Source organism: Pan paniscus, chromosome 18, assembly GCF_029289425.2.
Source record: "Pan paniscus chromosome 18, NHGRI_mPanPan1-v2.0_pri, whole genome shotgun sequence".
NCBI lineage: Eukaryota > Metazoa > Chordata > Mammalia > Primates > Hominidae > Pan > Pan paniscus.
In genome coordinates, this window is record NC_073267.2 from 59,277,302 (window position 1) to 59,297,297 (window position 19,996).

At 52.8% G+C, this 19,996-nt stretch overlaps 1 protein-coding gene across 3 annotated transcripts in view; it reads right to left on the reverse strand.

Annotated features, from left to right (window-relative positions):
* ZNF423 (zinc finger protein 423) overlaps positions 1-19,996 on the reverse strand; it is a 366,350-nt gene that overhangs the window by 331,735 nt on the left and 14,619 nt on the right. Inside the window, exon 2 of one of the 3 annotated variants that reach the window (XM_057300143.2) lies at positions 1,260-1,328. The exons of the other annotated variants lie outside the window; for them this stretch is intronic. Within the exon in view, the coding sequence (XP_057156126.1) occupies positions 1,260-1,328 (69 nt within the window). The remainder of the gene's footprint in view (positions 1-1,259; positions 1,329-19,996) is intronic. 3 annotated transcript variants of the gene reach the window in all.

Sequence of the window (19,996 nt, forward strand, 5' to 3'; positions counted from 1 at the left end):
AAATTTGGCAGCAGATGATTGCCTCTGATTCTTCCCATTTCCAACTGATTCCATACAAGCTTAAGTGGAGGAAGCTTCAGGCCCAGAAGAACGCACAGGACGAGGGTCCCACCCACACCTGGGCTCGAGGCGTGGTCTGCAAAGTGAAAAGTCCTGCTCTGGGACCAGATGAACGGAGCTTCAGGGGTGGCAAAGCACATTTTTCTTTAAACCACAGGTTGTAACAAGAAGAGATTTCTCTCTTCCTTTGTTTCTCCTTGTCTCTGCCTTTGTCCCTGTCTGGCAGCCCCCTCCTCTGCCCCTGCTGCTCTCTTTTTCCCTCCCCCGGTGTGTGCGAAGGCTGAGCCTGGCTGTCACTCAGGCCCTTCTGTGGGCCCAGGGAAGGAGGCCACACGGGGCTCCCCAGGCCTCAGGGTATTTATTACCACCCCTGACAGCCCAGTCCCTCTGCAGCCTCCAAGGCTGTGCTCAAAGGCGGTGAGGTCTGCTGTGCACACCCATGGAAGGGCCTCTGGGGGATGCATTTAATGCCTCCAGTTGGGTCTTCCTCTCTCTCCCGGAGAAGGTTCAATCACTTCCACATCCCTATCCTGCTAGAGGAAAGAGCTGGGAAAGCCGAAGATGAGTAAGAAGAAACACTCCAGCAGTCCCTGGTTGGCTGGTGAATTCCAACAGCACGTGGGCAGGATCTCCTGATACAGGAGACTGTGGGAGTATTTGGGCTGAAATGACAACCCGTTTGTCTAAGTCACCCCCGCAGGAATTTTTTTTTTTTTTTTCTGAAATGGAGTCTCTCTCTGTTGCCCAGGCTGGAGTGCAGTGGCGTGATTTCAGCTTGCTGTGACCTCCGCCTCCCAGGTTCAAGTGATTCTCATGCCTCAGCCTCCCAAGTAGCTGGGACTACAGGTGCCCACCACCACGCCTGGCTAATTTTTGTGTTTTTAGTAGAGACGGGGAGTCATCATGTTGGCCAAGCTGGTCTCGAACTCCTGACCTCAGGCGATCCACCTGCCTCAGCCTCCCAAAATGTTGGGATTACAGACGTGAGCCACCACATCCGGCCCCCTGCAGGAATTTTTAAATCCAAGTTAGATGGGGTCAAGATGATGTTGCTCCTTCATCCTCCCCAAGCAAGGCCCCTAGCTGAGTCAGAAGGGATGAGACCCACATTGTCCAAGAGAACTAAGCTCTAGTTCGAGCTCCTTCTGTCTGCCTACTTCCCTTGCCCCACCCCTCAGCCCAAGGCCTCCCCTGCTCACCCCTCTTCTTATGCATCCATGTCTTTCTTCTTTTACAGGGTAAAATCCATCCTTCTCCAGGAAGTTTTCCTGGGGGAATAAATACAAAATTTCTTATTGCAGGCTAGTAAGCATGTGCAGTCTCCTGGTGAAATAACACTTGTATGCCCATTTGACAGATGAGCAAACTGAGGCTCAGACTACTTAAAGACTTGCCCAGGTAGTCATCTACGCAGCCAGGATTTAACTGCTTTTCCAGATACACAAGTGAATTTTCAAAGCCTCTGGATGGCTGATCCCCTGTCTTGAGCAAGGTCCTTCCCTGGGGTATGGCCCAGAGGTCAGGATAGGAGGCCCTAAGGCATCCTCACCTTCTCTTCAGACCACCCTGGTGACTAATGACTCTGGGCAAAGCAGAGAGGCCCGAGTGGGGGACAAGCCCTGTGATCGACCTTGAACTTAAGAAGCTCCAAGCTCTCACCAGCAATGCTAATGGGCCAGGAGTAACCTGAGCCAGCCCTTGGATGGAAACTCAAGCCATTATGCCTGGCTGGCCTGCCGGCCGGCTGGCATCACTACCTGGACAGAAGCCTCACTTCTCCATTTCACGGGGCTTCTGTTCAGAGCAACCTTTTCTCTTGCAACAACAAAACAGCTCCCATTTATCAATCACTGACTAAGTGCCAGACACTCTGCTAAGCACTTTACACACATTATCTTGTTTAATCTTCACAGCTGTGCAGAAAAAAACGAGTGTTAATGCTGCATCACAGGCGAGGAAACTGAGGCTCAGAGAGGATAAGGAAGTTGCTCGAGGGTGCACAGCTAGCTGGTAAGCTCAAAGCTGGTGTCTGAACAGGCCTGTGTTCCTAACCAGAGTCGTATGCTGCCCTTGGAAGGAGATTCTTGCTTGAAATTATGGATAATTTGTTTTAATATTTTTTCAAAATGCTCTGCAACATTCCGAAAGGGAAAGAAAAAAGTTATAACTTGTTGGGGGGAAAAAAAGGAGAAGAAGGAGGCAGGGGAGACAGTAGGAGGAAGGTTGGGTAATCTGCGAAGTTCCCGTGATATCTGGTGGGAAAACACAGACACACACATACACACTTGCACATGTACACACACCAACAGGCTTCATCTGTCATGTATCTGGGATTTTGTGTTAAAGGGGCCGGGCACAGTGACTGACACCTGTAATCCCATGGGAAGACAGAGGTAGGAGGATCACTTGAGCTCAGGAGTCCGAGACCAGCCTGGGCAATATAGTGAGACCTCTCTACAAAAAAAATAAAAATTTGGTACACACCTGTGGTCCCAAGCTGCTCAGGAGGCTGTGGGAAGATCGCTTGAGCCCAGAAAGTGGAGATTACAGTGAGCCATATAATGCCACGGCACTCCAGCCTCGATGACAGAGTGATAACATCTCAAAAAAAAATTTTTTTTAATCCAAAAGGGTAGTTTTTCTCATCTAGGGCTTAGATTATTAGTGTCAAAACTGGGGGGGAATGTCCCAAAATAAATTATTCCCTATCATGCTTCTAAGCTACCCAAGAGACTTCTAAGCCCACAGCCAGGCATTGCGTCTCCAGCCAGACACTGCACACGCTTCCTCAGAGTCCTCCCAGCAGTCCCAAAGGTAGAGATTAGAGCCCCCCTGTCACAGGTAGGGATCCTGAGCCTCACAGAGAGTAAGGTACAGGCCCATGGTTCCTCAGGTGACAAGAGACAGAGCCAGGTTTTGAACCCAGGTCAGCCTGCTTCCAAAGCACTTCCACCCTGCTTGCAACTTCCAATCATGCCAATACCAAGTTGGGGGTGGGGGAGGTGTGCTGTTGCTAAGTGGTCTCAGGCCAGGAGAGAGAGCTACAGAGATGCTACACAGAGCCTGAGTGGCAGGAGAGTGGCACTCAAATCCTCAGCTCTGGCCAGATTTCAGGAAGGCAGGAGCACTGGGTGGGGAGCCAGGAGACCTGGGCACCACCAGAGCTCCAAGATAAACTTGGGCGAGTCACTTCCCATCTCCAAGCCTTTCTAAGCCTCAAATGCCATTTTCCTGCAGAACAGGAGCTTTTCTGGGTCTCACTCCAGAAGGAAACCTGACCCCTTGCTTTCCCTTCCTGGACCCCGCCTCTCCACCAAATGCCACGCTGCCCAGAAAAGGACGAGATTCCAGGGTGCCCCGTAAGCAGAGGCCCTGAGAATCCAATGGGCGGGCACCTCCACCCACCAGCAGCTGCCCTCCTCTCTGATGCAAAAGAAACTCGTGGGCTGGTTTTTAAGACTCGAAATAAAGTTTAAATATTACGTGGAAATTACTAAACAAATCAAATCACTGTTAAGTAGATGTCACAGGCTTCCTCTAGACAATACATTTAATGAAGATTATTGTCCTCCTGGTTATAGTTTTAGATTTGCATTTTATTATCAGAGAACCACTTATGCATTACTCCAGGATTTTCATTAGGTAAATAAATTTTTATGTGGATTTCATTATATTCCCTTGGCTGAAATCCTGATCACTTAACAGCAAGAATGCTGCTCTGACATCCTGTGTGTCAATCAGGATGTAACTGTTTCCTTTGGTTGTTGAAAATTACTTTTTAAAAAATCTGGTGTTGATGGCAAAAGGAAGAGAGATAGGGTCAGAACTCTGGGTAGATTTTGTGTCCAGTTCTTTCGCTGAAACATACACACACCCTAAAAAGAAATTTTCTATTTAAAAATAACATATGTAATTTTACATACATGGGATATATAAGCTCCCATTCTCTCTTTCTCTCCATACATATATATAATATATACTTTTTTTTTCCTGGTGTCACTTTGGCCTCTCAGATGTAAACTGACACAATGGCACCGGGTCTAACAGGACTGAGGTGCAGGTCAGTACCAGAGAAATAAAGTTGAAAGAAACAAGCTTGGAAGAAGCAGGAAGGAAGGCAGTGGGGGAGACATTCCTGGAAAGGCAGCCATCAGCAAGAAAAAAAAATCTTTTCTAAGAAGTCTAATATGAAGCAATTAAGCTAATTGGAATCTAGATTGTAGTGGGTGCCTCCGGAAACTTGAGACCAGGGGACTCTCTTGCTGGAAAATCACACCTCAATATCAATGAGCGAGGGCGTGAATGAACGAAGTGGTCAGAAACAGACCATAACATCCAGACCTAATCCATCCAGCCCCCTAAGACACAGGCGGTTCCAGGCCCTTTCCTAGGGACCAACAAGGTTTCAGAAGAATGTACTAATAATAAAATCTCTTGCTTATTGAAAAGGGCTGGCCAGGTGTGGTAGCTCACGCCTATAATCCCATTACTTTCGGAGGCCAAGACAGGTGGATCTCTTGACCCCAGGAGTTCGAGACCAGCCTAGGCAACATAGTGAAACCTCCATCTCTACAAAAAATACAAAAATTAGCCAGGTGTGGTGGCATGCACCTGTAGTCCCAGCTCCTCAAGAGGCTGAGGCCAGAGGACTGCTTGAGCCCGGGAGGTCGAGGCTTCAGTGAGCGGAGATTGTACCACTGCACTCCAGCCTGAGTGAAAGAGCAAGACCCTGTCTCAAAAAATAAAAAAGAAAGGGCTGTCACATGCCAGGGATGGGCTTTGATGTGCATTATTACATCCGTCTCTGGTCAATCCAGCCCAGAGGACTCAAAGAGAACCTTCCAAGATGCCTTTCTTAAGAGCAAATGAGAGAGGCAAAGCTCTCAATATGGCCAGGGCACGCAGCAGCAGGGGCTACCCAAAATGCAGTTAAGGGGAAGGGGAACAAGTCAGGCTGGATTGCTTCATGGCATCTTCAACCTTAACTCCTGCCCAGAGCCAGGACTCTGATGTTGAGGTCCCAGTCCCTAACCACCTGTGTGATTAGGGAAGGTCATTACCCTCCCTAACCCTGTTCCTTGCCTATGATAATAAGAATAACAGCACCAACCTCATAGAGTTGCTGTGAGAATCGAAAGAACTGAATAGGGACTGCTTATGTCTAGTGCCTGGGACGCAGGAAGGAATCAATACATGTTCACCATTACAGGGAATGTTTTCTACACAGAACTATCAGCCTGAAAGTGAGTCACTTTCCGACAGTTCTTTCCAGCTGTTGATGACTTACCAAAACTACCTGGACTCCAATTCCAAGTTCTTTAAGGACGCAACAAAACCTCCTTAATCTTCGATCCCAAAATTAGTCACCTGTGATACTCAAGTAGGGGTTTGACTAAGCATTTCTCTCTGACCTTTGAAAAGGCCACTGGGGAAGAAAGCAAAGGGAGATGATAAAATGAGGATGCCTGAAAGGAGGGTCCCCGCTGCAACAGTGGTCCTCTTCAGGGGGACATTCCGGAGGGTTTGATTTTCTTCTCTATAGTTTTGTATAGTATTCTTATCTGCTGCAATTGAGCAAGTATTGCAACATTTTAAGGACTTTATCATTCTGTGAAGGAAAAGATATTAAAAAATATAATTGCCAAGCAGCTCAGAAACATCTTCCGCATAAAATAAAAGAGATACATCTCCCGGCCCAGGTCAGCCATCTGACCTCATCACCCACTTCTCCCAATCACCTGCTCGCTCCAGCCTCCAGCCACAGAGCAGGCCCCCGCCTCATCCCTCCTCAAACACACCAGACAGTCTTCACCAGCTCCCCCACCCCTCATCCTTCCTTGTCTTCCTGAGCCCTCGTCTCTAACAAACTGTATACATTTCACTTCCTTGTCTGATTACCAACAACAACAAGCAGAACATCAGCTCCAGGAGGGCAGGGGTTTGGATGTTTCTCACTGCAGCAGCAAGAACCCTACCTAGTCTGGGACACGACAGACGCTCAGTAATACTTGATTGGATGGAAGAATGAATGAATGAACAGCTAACTTTTTTTTTTTTTTGAGTTGGGGTCTCATTCTATCTCCCAGGCTGGAGTGCAGCGGCTCAATCATAGTTCACTGAAGCCTTGAACTCCTGGGCTCCGGCAATTCTCTCACCTCAGCCTCTCAAGTAGCTGGGACTACAGGCATGTGCCACCACGCCAGGCTAATTTTTGCATTTTTATTTTTTGTAGCAATAGGGTCTATGTTGCCTGGGCTGGTCTCACACTTCAGGCTTCAAACAATTCTACTGCCTCGGCCTCCGGAAAAATTGTTATGTTGCCTTTTTTTTTCAGTGGGGGTAGAGAAAGAGCTATTCCATTCTTTTTCTGGGGGTAGAATATCCCCTAACCCTGGGATTATAGGCTTGAGCCACCATGCCCAGTCTGAATGATTAACTTGAAATCACTCTTACGCATTTATTAAAGCAGCCCCAAGAATCTCTTTTTACACACTTTCTTAGTGACCCTAGTACGAACTGCTAAAAGAACTTCCTGGAAGTACAAGTGCAAGCCATTTCGTTGACTCTTCTCCGATTCAGACTTTTCACGAAATTCAGAGTGGCCTCCTGCCCAAAGAGCACCACCAGATGGCCCATCTCCAGGGTCCTGACCCCACATTCCAAATTCAGGCATTTTTCTTGAAGAGCATTTATCACTCAATCAAGCCACCCACCCTGCCAACCCTGAATAACACCACTTACAGGAGGCTCAGCCATCACTGCTTAGAATCTCACTTGTCCTCAAATATCTCCTGTTTATCTTGGTAACAGTCTACATGAATAGTCCGTTTGTTGGAAGAACATAATATTTTCCTTGGCTTTTAGGCAACAGTCTGGCAAATGAGCATTTCCCCATGTAACTTGTGATGGCTTTATGCGAGCAGTTAATTAGAATTACACAGACATGTTTATAGAAGTTTAAATGAAGCATAGTTCGAGTTTGTGAAAATATATATAATTACTCACACCGACACTTCCCACTGAAAAAGAAAAGGCAACATAACATAAGCAAGTTCCCTAAAAGCAACAGCAGGGGTCTAGAAAAGACTCCACCAGCTTAAACAGCTCCACTTTGAGGGACTTGGGGAGACCGAACCCTGTTGGGGAACCCACAGACCCACCACCAAATGCTTTGCTCATTAGACTCACACTGCAGCCAACAAATTCCCCAAAGAGCCCCTGGGTGGGCGCCATGCTCCAGGCGAGTCCTGTGTGGATCCTTGTACATACACTACAGTCCCGCCCACGCACACGCAGAAAGGCCATAATTTGTCCCACAACCGGCTACGGAGGAGAGGTCTGGAGACCCAGGGAGGCTCTTTCTCTACCCCCAGGGAGAGTGAACCGTATTTTTGGCAGCCTGAGGACTCAAATTAGGGAGGCTTCATGGCAGGCTGGCCTGTGGCCTTCAAGACCCTTTCTAGCCTGGTTCCACTCGCCTCCTGGTCTGATCCCTGCTCCCGCTGGGCCCTCATTCACCCTCCAATGTTGCCAACCCAGCCAGAGCAAGCCGTTTTCTCCTCTATCCCCAGTCCCACACCAACAATGCAGCAGCACCCATATCATGTGGCTGTCCCCAGACCCACGTCATCTGAGCCCTGGGGATGGTCAAGCCGGCTATTCCAGGCAGTTACTCAGATTGCTTGTTAAACTTAAAGGAATCTCAGCCAACTCTTTCCACCTCTGTGTTGTGTAGAATGACCAACTGGCTCCCAGATCAGCCTTACAATCTGGCATTGGCAATCCTCACAACGGAACTGCTTTCCCAGGAGTGGGCTGGGCTAGATACCCCTGAAATGGAAGGATCCCACTATCTCATGGACAGAGGGAGTCCCCAGCAGTGTAAACGAGCCCTCCTTCTTTGAGCCCGAGAGTTGGAGGTGGCAGTAAGCTATGATCACACCACTGCATTCCAGCCTGAGTGACAAAGTGACACCCTGTCTCTAAATAAAAATGCAAAAATAAAAACTGTCCTGGAGCAAAGTGACCAAACCTGTGCAGAAAGGGTCAGATCCAGATGTCCAGACCAGCATCCATGTTGCCCCCTGGCTTCAGCGGGCACCTACCAGCCAGGAAGGCGGCTGAACTGTGTCCAGACTCCCTTCCTCAGCCCACTCCACTGCACAGGTTCACCACTGCATGCCCTACCTCCAGATGTGGATTTTTTCACAGAAGTGGCCCTTGGAGAAGCCCTGCCAGCAATCCCAACACTGTCAAGAGAAGTCAGGTCCATGGGCTCATGGAGAAGTTCTTGTTCTTCCTCAAAGAACAAGAAGAAATGTGGGGGCTCCAGTGGAGAGGAGGACAGAAACAGGAAAAAAGAGACAGGAATTCAGGTAAGATGGGGGACAAGCGGCTCCTTCATTCAGTCAATATCTCCTAAATGCCAACTACATGCCAGGCACTGTGAATCCCTTCTCCATCCCACTAACCCTTTCTCCTGAAGCCTAGGGACACAAGAGTGGGCAAGTCAAACCTGGCCCCTGTCCGGGGACAGTCGAGCGGCCACTGAGGAAGGAACTGTAAACAAGTGAATACATCAATAAATTCCTACTGAGAACAACTCACATGACATTAAAAAGAGCAAGAGAGAGACAGTAACAGCAGCGGGCCCACTTTGGGAGAAGGGTCAGGAAAGGCCGCGCAGAAGAGGTGACATTGAACCTGAGTCCAGAAGAAGAAGGAGCCAGGCAGGCTAGTACAGAGGAAGAGTCTCAGTCACAGGGAAAGCCGTGCAGAGGAAGGAACGGCACAGTCCTAGGACATGAGTTGAGGCCGGGGGACTGATGAGATGTGAGGGAGAGCTCCCATGACATGAGGGAGATGCTCCGGAACCTTGCATGGGAAGAGACAGCCGCTCACACAAGCTCCCCCAGACAGTGCTGGGTGCTCCCCAGCAGCCTTTCCCCCTCCTTCTTTCTTGCTGGCCTAATTCAAATTTTGCTTGAACATCCCCAGATTCACTAACTCCAAAGGGAGCTCCATATGTTGGCCTGAGATTGATGCAGGATGTTCAAGGGATGCCGTCGTCAACACAGTGAAATACAAGGGAGGGAACATGGGGACATTTAGGAGAGGTATCTTTCCCCTAAAGACAGGCCTGTGTCAGGGAGCTTCTCTCTCCTGGTCTTTGGACACTGATGTGTCGGGGGGTGATGTCCGGCACCACAGCAGCCATTTCTTCATCATGAGGAGACAAATCCGAGAACACCAGCCAATGAGTTGAGCAGGACAGAGCATAAAGACAGAAGGCAGCTGGGTCTCTGCTGACAGTACTGAGCTGCTCAGCTAAGTTCTCTGCAGCCACACTCCTCCACACTTCTCATCCTAGGAGATCTCACAGCCCCTTATGCTTGAGCTTTTCTGAACTTGGATTGCATGTCTTGCAGCTCGAAGCATCCCAGGTGATACAATCCTGTGTCAGCCAGCCAGTTCCACCAAAATTGAATTTCTGACCTAACTGCTTGCTCTTCCTCTTTCCAGAAGACCCTGCAGGTTTCTCTGCACCGCTCCCTGCCAAGAGGAGCTCCAACTATCAGAGATGCAACCCCCTCCCCAGGGGAATTTCACAACCTCAGGGTGTGAGGGGGAACACCTGGCCAGAGCCAGAGCAGTGACATGGTCAAAGTACAGCTCATGAAGACTGAGGCAGGGGGAGAAGAGAACAAAGCGTTATGCTTAATGACACCACCCAGAAATAAAGAGTTAAAGAAACCTCAAAGCGCCTGAGTCCATGTTCTACAGTGAAATCTTTCTTTATTCATTTTATCTTTGTAAATCTCTCTTTACTTATTTTATCTTTGCCTTCAAGAACCCTAGGAAATGGGTTCATTTTCCCTATTTTATAATTGGAGAAACAAATCATATAGGGTCAGGGTTAAGAGGGCAGATCAAATCCCAGTATCTCCAATTATTTACCAGGTTTGTGACCTCGGGCAGCTGTATGACCTTGGGCCGCAGAGCCTCAGTTTCCTCACCTATAAAGCGGAACTAATATAACTATTAGCTGGAGCTGCTGTGAGAACAGCATGAGACCACCATACAGGGCATGAAACTCCCAGTGACTTCCCAAGGCAGTCCATGATGAAGGCCTGGAAGCACACGGGGATCAACAGGAGCTGTTCTCCCAGGGGACACTTGGGACACCCAGACTACAGGGAAGAGCGCTGCACAGTGAAGAAATTATTGATAAAGTCTGAGCATGGTGGCTCACGCCTGTAATCCCAGCACTTTGGTAGGCCAGGGTGGGCAGATCATCTGAAGTCAGGAGTTCCAGACCAGCCTGGCCAACATGGCGAAACCCCGTCTCTACTAAAAAAAAAAAGTACAAAAAAAATTAGCCAGGCATGGTGGGGCGTGCCTCTAGTCCCAGCTACTGGGGAGGCGGAGGCAGGAGAATCACTTGAACCAAGGAGGCAGAGGTTGCAGTAAGCACTCCAGCCTGGGTGACAGAACAAGACTATCTCAAAAAAAAAAAAAAAAAGGAAGGTGCCAGTATTCATCAGTTTCACCTGCTTTCTTTGTTGCTTCTGACTTTTCCTCCTCTAAAGTGGAGGCTCCATAAAGGCACCAAATATCCGAGGGCCCTGGCCACCAAGGCTGGGTCATCTGGGGTGTGGGGCAGGCATCATTCCTTAGCTAGAAATCCAACTCCAGCCCTGACGCTTTGTCAAACCATTCCCTTAATGGACAGGTATTACTCTGGGCCCACTTAACTCCAGTAGATTCCAAAATCGGGCCAAGCCAGCTGACCGAGCTGGGCGGCGATGCTGCCTGAGTCTGAAAAACAGATTCTGAGCCCATGAAATGCCTGTCTTCTGGGGTAGCAGGCCCCAGAGAGATCTGCTGAGGAAAAGGCCAGGAATGTTCTGAGCAAAGACAAGCTCCTGGGAATAAGGGTGTGACCTCGCAAAGCGACTCCCTGTCCATATCTCCACCCCCAGCCAATATGGACATCAGGAGAGCTTGAACTCACAGCCACTGGGGCAAAGCCAGAAGGCCCAGGAAGAGCTCCTCAAATAGGCGCTCCTCAAATAGGCAGGTCCTAAGTGGGGCAAGAGGGGGAAGGGTACAGCCAAAAGATGCAGGAGCAGTTATGACAGGTCAGAACAGAGCACCCGAGGGGCCAGGTGAATCGCTGACTTCAAGCCTACAGGGCACATGGTGAACAGAGAGGACCCACTGCAAGCAGGACCCTAAATTCCCCAGGGGCCAGGCAGGGACATCAATGAGTGACTTCAGCCAAGGTCTGGACTGTGATGGACAGAAGAGACATGCCCACCTACAGAAGCAGTCACCACCCCCAGCCCCAGGATGGTAGCCAAGCCTGAAACGGGGACCTTGAAGTCCCAGATCTACCCATTGCTTAGGAGACAGAAGCAAGAACTCCGATTTTTTTCTGTGACATCTCCAGATCTCTCAATGTTGATTTCTTTCTTTCAAACACAGCGCAAGCCAATCAAAACACATCTGTGAGCAACACTCAGCCTCCAGCCTCCAGTTCGCAGCCTTCATCTAAAAGGTTGGAAGGGCAAAATAAAGGAGTGGGCGCTCAGGTGAGCAACCCTCCTCCTCGCCCAGCCTTACCAGGCCTGGCCCCTCATGGGACCCTGATTGGAACTGGGGTCCACGCACAAGCTTGGGGAGGTTTATCCGCTTTCACAAGCTCCGCCCAGCAGGCAACACCCAGAGCCCAGGACTCCAGCCAGGGGAACACCACTCCGCAGAGAAAACCCTCAGCACTTGGCTCTTCCTGGAGCCTGAATTTCCTCCCCAAACAGGATGGATTTACGTGCGAGAGCAAAGGCCTACGCATGCGCCCAGCTCCAGACCCCGGTATTTATACAGTTTCATAAACTGCAAGCGATTATTTTGTTTCCTAAGAACAATCACTATGCAAATGAAACCTCCAGCTAATACAAACAGGGCTGTTAAATTCACTTGCCAATGTTTATGAAAAGAAACTCAGCCTGGCCCTAACCAAGCTCGCTAAGAAAATGTTTAATCACAAGACACATTTGAGTGAGGAAATTAGGCAAATAAGAAAAGATGTCCTGACTTCGCTCCCAGAGCCCCCTCCCACCTCCCACCCCCTCCTTTATTCGGCAAGACAATGATGGTGAAATGAAAAGGTTCCCAGAGGACGGACAGATGTCAAGGCTTAAGAAGGAAAAGACAGAAAATGCAGAGATTAGGGAAGCACTGGTTCCCAAATTTCAACAGCCCCCTCAGGACCTTCCCACTGTATATGTTATACTTGTTTTTCAGGGATTTCGTGGGAAGGGAGGAGGGGAGCATGTGCAGGGGTGCAGCAGGGCTGGGTGGGCAGGGAGGGCAGGGAGGGCAGGTGGAAACTCCAGGCCGCTCCTGGATCCTGGCTCTTGCACTTGGCTCCTGTACTCGGTCAGGCCACTGGCCCACAGAACTGGAACTCAGGATGGAGCGAGTTCCCAGCTGGGGCGGGCAGCGGCCTTGGCTTCGCACAGCCTGTCACAGGGCAGGCGGCAGGCTTGGGGACCCAGCCAACACCCGGGCAGGACAGAGTGAAGATCCCAAGTCCTCAGTGGGCTGGGCGGTTGTCCCTGAAGAGTTAACAGCCCCAGGGTCAGGATCAATTGGAGGATGTTCGGGCGAAGAAAAATCATCTCATCAGGCTTGCCTGGGCTTAAGGCCCTGCAGTTCCACTACATACAGCCTATACAACCTCAAACAAGTGACTTCCTCTCTCGGTGCCTCAGTTGCCTCATCATGAAAATACAGATTGAGACAGCATGAACACAGTGCTGTGACAATACAAAGAGACCCTAAACGTAAACAGTCAGCAGTCCTGGGAACACAGGCGTGTTTGATGGAGGTTAGCTATCTGCTCCAAGTCCCTCAATGCACAGATGAGGCCCAGAGAGGGTTGGTGGAGTTCCCCAAGTCACACAGATCAACAGCAGACAAAGGATTTGACCCCGGCTCCAGCCTCTCCAGCAGAGATTTAGGGGAAGAATGGGTGGAGGCCAGGGCTGGGCTCTGCCCTGCGTCCCCTCTGGGAAGCACGCTCGCCAAGGAGGCGGTGGTAGGAGGGACCTCTGGAGCCACTGCTCCCTGGGGTTGGGGGAAACCGGAGCCTGGTCCTGGCAGGGCTTCCCAGGGGCCCGGGCAGGGGCAGCTGTCCAGAACTGTCTGTCCACGGAGGGGGCAGGGTGGCTGCCACTCGGAGCACGCTGTGTGCCAGTCCCTGGGGCCTGGCCGGCTCAGCCTGCAGGCTCCATCCAGAGCCCGCCCCAGGGGATGCTGGGGGAGAGCGCCAGGATCAGAGCCGCCGGCTGTGCGCTCCCCTCCCCCAGCAACAGGGGACTAAAGTGGGTCAAGGAGGAAGGAGGGGGCCCAGGAGGGCTGGGGGAGGGGCCAAGGAGCTTGAGAAGGCACCCAGGGGGAGGGGACCAGGGGAAGATGCCTGGAAAAGCAAAACCATGTGTGCAGTGCGCCTTGGGGGGCCAGGACTGAGCGGCAGAGGGGCTGCTGAGGCCTTGGGGGGAGTCTCAGAATCACCTCCGGATTAACACCAGGGTGGCTGAGCCTTGGCTCTTGCCCCAGAAAGTCAGTCCTTCACTTTCTCCCACCCCCTGGCTTTGGGGGGCTCCCTCTTCTCTGAGGCCCTCAGCCTCTTCCAGAGCCCCCACACCCCATGGGCCCCCAGCCAAGGGGTCTGTGAGGAGCACTTTCAATCAGTGCTGGCCCCCTGGCTCAGCCCTGGCCTTGGGCCCAGCTGTCCAGCCGGGAGGTGGGGTCTGAGGAGGGTGGAGAGAAGAATACAGCCAACCCCATCCTGGGCCCAGACTCAGCAGGACTGTGGCGGTGCCAGGCCAAGTCAGGCCTCATCACCGGGAAGAAGGGTGAGCATGGGCCCCACATCCCCGCAGAGGCGTTCCTGGGGGGCCTGGTGCAAAATAAAAGGGAGGAAGGCAGGAAATGGCAAACAGCAATGCCCCCTAGCCAGGAAGGGAAGCCAGGCCACAGGCCCCTCAGAGACAGGGCTGGGGGCCCACAGTCTGCTCCGGGGAGATGCGGGCCAGTGGGCAGCCTCCACCCCTGGCTGGGCCTGACCCAATCATCAGCTTCTCTCCCAGCTCCCCAACCCGGCATGGCCCAAAAAAAAGGGACGCAACCACCCAAGCAACTCGATATGGTCCAGAAACCTCCAGGGTCCCCAGGTTCCAGGAAGCCTGCATAGGAGGTGGTGGGGGGGCAGAGGATGCAGAGGGTCCGGTGCCTGGGAGTAAGGTTTCAGCAGGGAGGGGAAGAGGAGCTGCTGCTCCCGGGTGTTGGTGCCAGTTGACAGGCAGCCGGGAAAACGGGGCCCAGGAGGGGCACACACCCACAGGTTCCAACTTAAGCCCCGGGGAAAATGCTGATGGGAAGAAGAGGCAGGCTTCCAGGCCAGGTCCTGGGCCCAAGGAGCAGTTTGGGTGGAGACAGAGAGAGGCCCAGAGGACAGGGCCCTGTTCTGAATCCCTCAGCAAGGCCACCTACCCCGACAACCACAGCTAAGATTCCTAGCTGAGCCAACTGGACTCCTGGGGCCTTGTGGGGAAAACACAGTAGAAAGGAGGACCCCCCCAGCCTAAATACCTTAAATGCAGCAAACACCTCCCACTTCGCACCTAGCAGAACAGAGGTGCTGGCCTAGCTGTGCCAGGCCTTGAACCTTGCTAGCTGTGCAGTTCCCAAAAAATCAGGAAGCAAGTACAGCCCTGCCCACCACCTGTCTCAAATGTCCCAGGACTTGGCCTGGGACATCCTCCACCTCCAACCTGTCTAAGCTGCTTCTCTCCCAAGTGAGCCTCAGGAGCAGGCCCAGTGGGGGAGGGGGTTGGCATGGAGGAAAGGGGGACTTAGTCACCAGCTGGGTCTCAGGGGGATCAAGGTGTTGTCAGCCTCAGAGTTTACAGTCTGCCTCCAGGAGTTCTGGGAGAAGATTCCGGCATGGTGCTGGCTCACCAGGTGTGTAGACAGTGACCCTGGCAGTTACTCAGGCAGGCACCAGGCATGGGGCAGCCTCACTGTGACATGTGACCTTGGACCTCAGGCTGACCTTCAAAGCTGCCTCACCCACAGGATGGCGAACATAATGGTACCAACCTCACAGGGCTGCAGAGGGGATTCATGAGAACACGTGCAGGAAGCCCTCAGAGAGCCCTGGACGCACAATAACCTCAGTAAATACTCCCCATGAATGCCCTTATCCCCTCCTGATGCTCCTTCTCCCCCACTGAACCTCTCTCCACAAGAGCAGGCTTGGAACTCTCCTACTAGTAAGAAGGCAGGACAGGATACAAAGAGAGGTCTGGGGCCAGGCCCAACCTTGTCCAACACGTCCCAGTAGGAAAATGAGCTCAGACCCTGGGAACCCAGGACAGGCCTCTACATTCCCCTGGGAGAGCCTGAGCAATGGGTATTTTGAGCCAACAGATACAGGAAATTCAGAATAAAGCCCACTCAGATTCCCAATTCAAAGTGGACTGTGGACGCCGGGACACATTGGAGCAGCTGTTTCCTCACTGGCCTGGTTTGATGTCTGGGGGATGGGGGCAGCTCAGTGTGCAAAGCCAGGCTGAGGGACGTGGGTGACAGTGATGGAGCATCTCCCTCCACCTCCCACCCCAGTAATGTACAGAGGGGGCCCTGGCGAGCTGAGGCCTGGGGGTCAGGGTCCCTGTCCATGGGATATGGAGACCTTGGAAAGGAGCAGCCTGCCTGCCAGCTGGACACAGGCCCTGCTACACGTGGCTGTGTGAGCCAGGGCAAGGCTGTGTGCGTCTCTGAAACTCCTTTCCTCAACTGGCAAACGAAGAGGGACAACCCCTCCCCAGACCCCCACAACCTACTCCCTGGAAACTTGGAGGTGCCTGTGAGAGCCTCTGGAACCACACAGTGCACAGAGGTTGTGCAAACCTTAGGGGTCATTTAAGCACAAGGCCCCGGTGGCTTTCCCTGGGGACTCCCCAGAAAGAACCATGCACCATGCTGTGTGCATGCATCAACAGGCCACCTGCAATGCCACCCCAACCCAGCCATCTCTCCCAGTACCCGACCCTGCCTCTTCCTTCATCCCTGCTCCAGCCCTTCCAGGAGAGCCTGCCAGCACTTGCCCCTGCCCCTCCAGACAGTCACACTCAAAACTCCCCCAGATTTTGTCCCATCATGTCCTCGTGGACAGAGACTATGGCCTCTTCTTCTCCCTCCTTCCCCACATGGGGCGGGCCCAAGGCAGGCAGAGGCAGCCCTAGTGAATGAGTTCAGAGCCAGAGGAGACTAGCCACTGTCCTCTGCAGTTCCCTCTCATCTTCGTACACCAGCAGTCACGTCACTTCCTCTGCAGTGCCCTCCCGGGAGGACCTTGTCGAAGTCAGATAAGCCAGAGCGGTCTCTCAATGAACAATTACAATCCGGGGAGCTGCTCACTCTTTATTGTCTGTCTTGCTACTAAGCTGTAAGCTCCCTGAAGGCAAGGACCCAGCACTAGCATTTGGCCCATCACAAACTCAGAACTACCCATCCAGTGAATGAATGAAGTCAAGAAGGATCCATCCAGAGAAGGAATTTTAAGCGGCAAACCCAGAATCATGACTCAAATCTGTGTGCCAATCTTCATCTGTAATTTACTGGATACGTGCTGATGCACTGGAAGCTGCACCCCCGGGGCCAGGCCTCCAGCCCACCACGCAGGCCTGGGCACCTTGCAGGGGCTGAGCACAGTTCTGGGGCCGGAGTGCCTCCGTTCAAATCTTGCCCTAGCTGTGGGGCACTGGGCCATTTATTTTACTTCCCCGTGCCTCGGTTTCCTCCTCTGTAAAATGGGGATACACATCACGTACCTATTTCACAGGGGTGCTGTGAACCTTGAATGAATCAACGAGTGTTAAGTGCTCAGAACAGTCCTCAGTACCTGGGAAGTGCGCTCAGCGGCATTACGTGTATGAGGATGTACCAGGGAATGGCCCTGCGGCTGTCACCCGCCTTCCCCCAGCCCCACCCCAAAGCGGAGGCCCGATCGGGGTTCCGGTGCCCCAGGGCTCCCGAGGCGCACATCTGGCTGGCGGGCCCGCAGCCCACCCAAGGGCGGCACCAGCTGTGGGCTCGACGCCGCCGTCCCCAGCGCTGGGCCTGGGACCAGGAGTCCTGAGGGCGCCAGACTCCGAGGGGCGGGCGGCCGGGGGGCGGCCCGCGGCGCAGAACAAGCCAGGCCCCACCCGGGCCGCGCGAGCGAGCTGCGCAGCCTGCGCCTTCCCAGCCGGCCCCCCGCCGCGGCCGCTTTGTGCCCGAACCTGGCCCTGAGTGACTGCGCCGCAGCCATGGAGCCCTCCCGCGCGGGGGGCGGCCCAGCGCGTTCCCAATGCCGCCGCCTCAAAGGGGTCCCGGGGCCGCCCCCGCGGGCCGGGCAGACAAGGGCCCGGGAGGGGCCGCGTTCCCAAGCGTCGGCCGGGCTCCCCTCGGGTAGCTGGGCGGGAAGAGCCCCGAGGCCCCCTCCCCTGATTTTCCCCGCCTCTTCCCAGCCATCCCCCCTCTTCCCCGCCTCCTCCCCAACTGCCACCCCACCCTGGATTTCTTCCTCCTCTCCGACCCTTGACCCCTTCCCCTCCCCCGCGGTTTCTCCGTCCCCTCCCCTCATCCCAGGACCCAGATCCTACAAGGCAACTGCGCAATCGGACTCCAGGAGGACCGTGGAGGGTTCAGATCCCACCTCCCGTCCTGGAAATCTCGGCCCCCACACCCAGACACTTCCTCCCACCCCACAAGCCTCAGGCCACAGCCCTGGCTTGGAGAAGGGCTAGATGCCTTGGAGAGGGGCCGGCCTCTGAGGTAACGGGCTGTGGGAGCCTCCTGGCCCCATGTGCCCATCTGTCAGATGGGGGTGGGAACGTGGTCCAGTGCCAGACACAGGGAGCAGTGCAGTGGCCCGCACAGGCAGGAGTTCTGCCGGGTGGTGCTCACAGCAGGCAGGCCCAGGGAGGCCCATCCTCTGAGCCCTCCCAGTTACCTGTGCATTGAGAGGCCTGCATGTCTGCAGCGGAGGAGCAGGACATGACACTGAGGTCCCCAGGGCAAGACTGGGACCCTGAAGCGGCTTCTGCCCAGAAACAGCCCCAAGGAACTGACTCGCGGCCCCAGGAAAGCCTCCAGAGAGAACAGAGCCGGGCCCCACCCAGCCTGCTGGCTGAAGCTGCAGCCTGCACCTTCCCAGCCGGCCCGCCGCCCTCCCAGGGTGAAGAGACAGAGGCTCAGAGAAGGACCCCCACCTTCCACAACCTCCCAGCCTCCCAAAGCATCAACCACAAAGACCTCCAGGCCCCCAGCTCCCCTCATGAAGCAGCCCCCTTCACCGTCTGGGATCCAGCATCACCTCCAGGATGGCCTTCTCTGCACAGCCTCCCTGCCTGCCCCAGAACCTAATTTGCTTAACAGAAATATGCTTGCAGATGGCTCCTCACTCAACTAGAATAAACCTGTCCACGTGGTGGCCACAGCACCTTGAATACTGCCTGGTACATAGTAGGTTCTCAGTAAACATGTGAGAGGAATGAATGAACAAATGAGCAGCAGCTAATGATAGCAGCTCCTAAAAGCCTTGAAACCTAAACCATGCCCCAGATAAGAGGATTCCATGACAAGTGATCAAATAAGTTTGGAAATCACAAATTATTAACATCTCTCAGAGTCCCACGCTGGCATTTTAAGGGCTCCGAGAAGCCGTGAAGTTTTTTAAAAAAAATTTTTAACTCTGTTTAATCCAGTGTTTGCCAAATGCATTTGGCGACAGAAAACTTTTCTCTTTTTGAGGGGGTGGAACATCAACAAAATCCTGGAATACATTTTGGGAAACGCCAATATAAATTTATTTCCCATCCTCACAACCACAACTTTATACATGGCCAGCTGAATCTTAGAAAGGAAGAACTTGCTTCTTTCTCATTACAGGGTCAGGTTAAACACAATGCTCCAAAAATATCTGAATGAATGGATATAAAGTAAATTCATAAGCAAAGTCTACCACCCACTAGTATGTTCTCTGTCCCTGTACTGAGAGTCTGAATCACGCAAGCAATTTGAAGAGTCTCTTTGCCCTGGAAGCTGGCACATATGACCACTCACACAGGCACACACACGCACACACACATATGCATTCATGCACACGTGTACACACTCTCGCATGCATCCACATGCACACACTAGTACACACAGACTCACACACATGCACACACATACCCAACAGGTACCCACACAGACTCAGACACACGCACAGTCATGCATGCACACTTATGTGCACATACAGGCACACAGACTCACACACATGCACAACTATTATGGGGCATATGCCCTCCCACACAGCCGCTTCCCTGAGCCTGGCCAGGAAGCCCCTTGAGAAGGGCAACTGTCTTCTGGTGGGGTGGGGAGGATGGATTCAAGGAGAGATCCAAAAGCCCCCTTCAAACCTGGTGTCTCTAAAAAGGGCAGGGTTGCCCCAGCAAATGACAGGCTAAAGCCTGAACAACAAGCTCTTCCTTACCTGAGATTTCCTCCTCACCTCTCTCCTGGGAGTAGAGCCCATTTCAAAGGAAAAGAAACTGAGGCTTACCAATAACATGGCAAGGACGTGGGGAAAGGGGTAGGAGCCCAAATCTGTCTGCTCAGAATCCTCCCCCCACTCCAGAAGCTTGGGGATCCTAGGTTGTTCCGAAGGCAGGACAGTGGCAGCAGCAAGATCCTCCAGCTCCCCCTTCTCCTATCCCCAGGCACAATTCTGCCACAAGGTCACTGTATGACCTTGGACACCTAGCTTGCCCTCTCTGGGCAAGTTTAATCATCTATATGAAAAGGAACCTCGGCTGAGGGTTCTCCAAGCTCCAGG